The 1,335-nt window shown below is 55.1% G+C and overlaps 1 protein-coding gene across 2 annotated transcripts in view; it reads left to right on the top strand.

The window, feature by feature from the left end:
* EHD1 (EH-domain containing 1) overlaps nucleotides 1-1,335 on the top strand; it is a 28,526-nt gene that overhangs the window by 20,130 nt on the left and 7,061 nt on the right. For both annotated transcript variants that reach the window (XM_011942556.1, XM_011942555.1), the window contains one exon: nucleotides 649-1,061. In XM_011942556.1, coding sequence (XP_011797946.1) covers nucleotides 649-1,061 — 413 coding nt within the window. The remainder of the gene's footprint in view (nucleotides 1-648; nucleotides 1,062-1,335) is intronic.

Consider the following 1,335-nt stretch of genomic DNA (forward strand, 5'->3'; position numbering starts at 1 on the left):
ATCTCCTGACCTTGTGATCCGCCCATCTCGGCCTCCCAAAGTGCTGGGATTACAGGCTTGAGCCACCGTGCCCGGCCAATTTTTGTATTCTTAAAAATACAAAAATACATGGGGCTTCACCATGTTTGTCAGGCTGGTCTTGAACTCCTGACCTCAGGTGATCTACCCACCTCAGCCTCCCAAAATGCTGGGATTACAGGCTTGAGCCACTGTGCCTGGCCCCTTCTAGGAATTTTATTTTATTTTATTTAGAGACGGAGTCTTGCTCTGTTGCACAGGCTGGAGTGCAGTGGCGCGATCTCAGCTCACCACAACCTCCTCCTCCTGGGTTCAAGTGATTCTCCTGCCTCAACCTCCCAAGTAGGCTAGGACTACAGGCTCGTACCACCAGGCGTGGCTAATTTGTGTATTTTTAGTGGAGACAGGGTTTCACTCTGTTGGCCAGGCTGGTCTCAAACTCATGACCTTGTGATCCTCCCACCTTGGCCTCCCAAAGTGTTGGGATTACAGGCGTGAGCCACTGTGCCCGGCCTGTAGGAATTTTGAAAACTGTCTCAGGCTGAGAAATACCAGGCCAGGTTGGAGATGAGAGCCATCAGAGCAGCAGGTCCCTTGGCACCCCTGAGCTCTCCCTTCTCTTCCCCACAGGCTATGACTTTGCAGCTGTCCTGGAGTGGTTCGCCGAGCGTGTGGACCGCATCATCCTGCTCTTCGACGCCCACAAGCTGGACATCTCCGATGAGTTCTCAGAAGTGATCAAGGCTCTGAAGAACCATGAGGACAAGATCCGCGTGGTGCTGAACAAGGCAGACCAGATCGAGACGCAGCAGCTGATGCGGGTGTACGGGGCCCTCATGTGGTCCCTGGGCAAGATCATCAACACCCCTGAGGTGGTCAGGGTCTACATCGGCTCCTTCTGGTCCCACCCGCTCCTCATCCCTGACAACCGCAAGCTCTTTGAGGCCGAGGAGCAGGACCTCTTCAAGGACATCCAGTCCCTGCCCCGAAACGCCGCCCTCCGGAAGCTCAATGACCTGATCAAGCGGGCACGGCTGGCCAAGGTAGACCCCGGGGTGAGGGGAGCAGCCTATTGCCAGGCAGGGCCGTGGGGCTCTGAGATAGGCACTCAGGGCCCGGGGATTGCCCGAGACCCATCCCAGCTCTCTGCACAGGCGGACCTGCGCTGCGCTGTTTCCCTCTGCAGAAACCAGTCTTTGGTCAGCACTTGCGTGCAGCCTGCTCTTAACTAAGATTCTCCACCCGGCCTCCCTCTAAACCTCTTCTGTGTGTGGTTCATACTCCATCTACTTTCTTTTTTTTTTTTTTTTTTTTTTT

The sequence above is a fragment of the Colobus angolensis genome, unplaced genomic scaffold (genome assembly GCF_000951035.1).
Source record: "Colobus angolensis palliatus isolate OR3802 unplaced genomic scaffold, Cang.pa_1.0 Scaffold21, whole genome shotgun sequence".
Classification (NCBI taxonomy): domain Eukaryota; kingdom Metazoa; phylum Chordata; class Mammalia; order Primates; family Cercopithecidae; genus Colobus; species Colobus angolensis.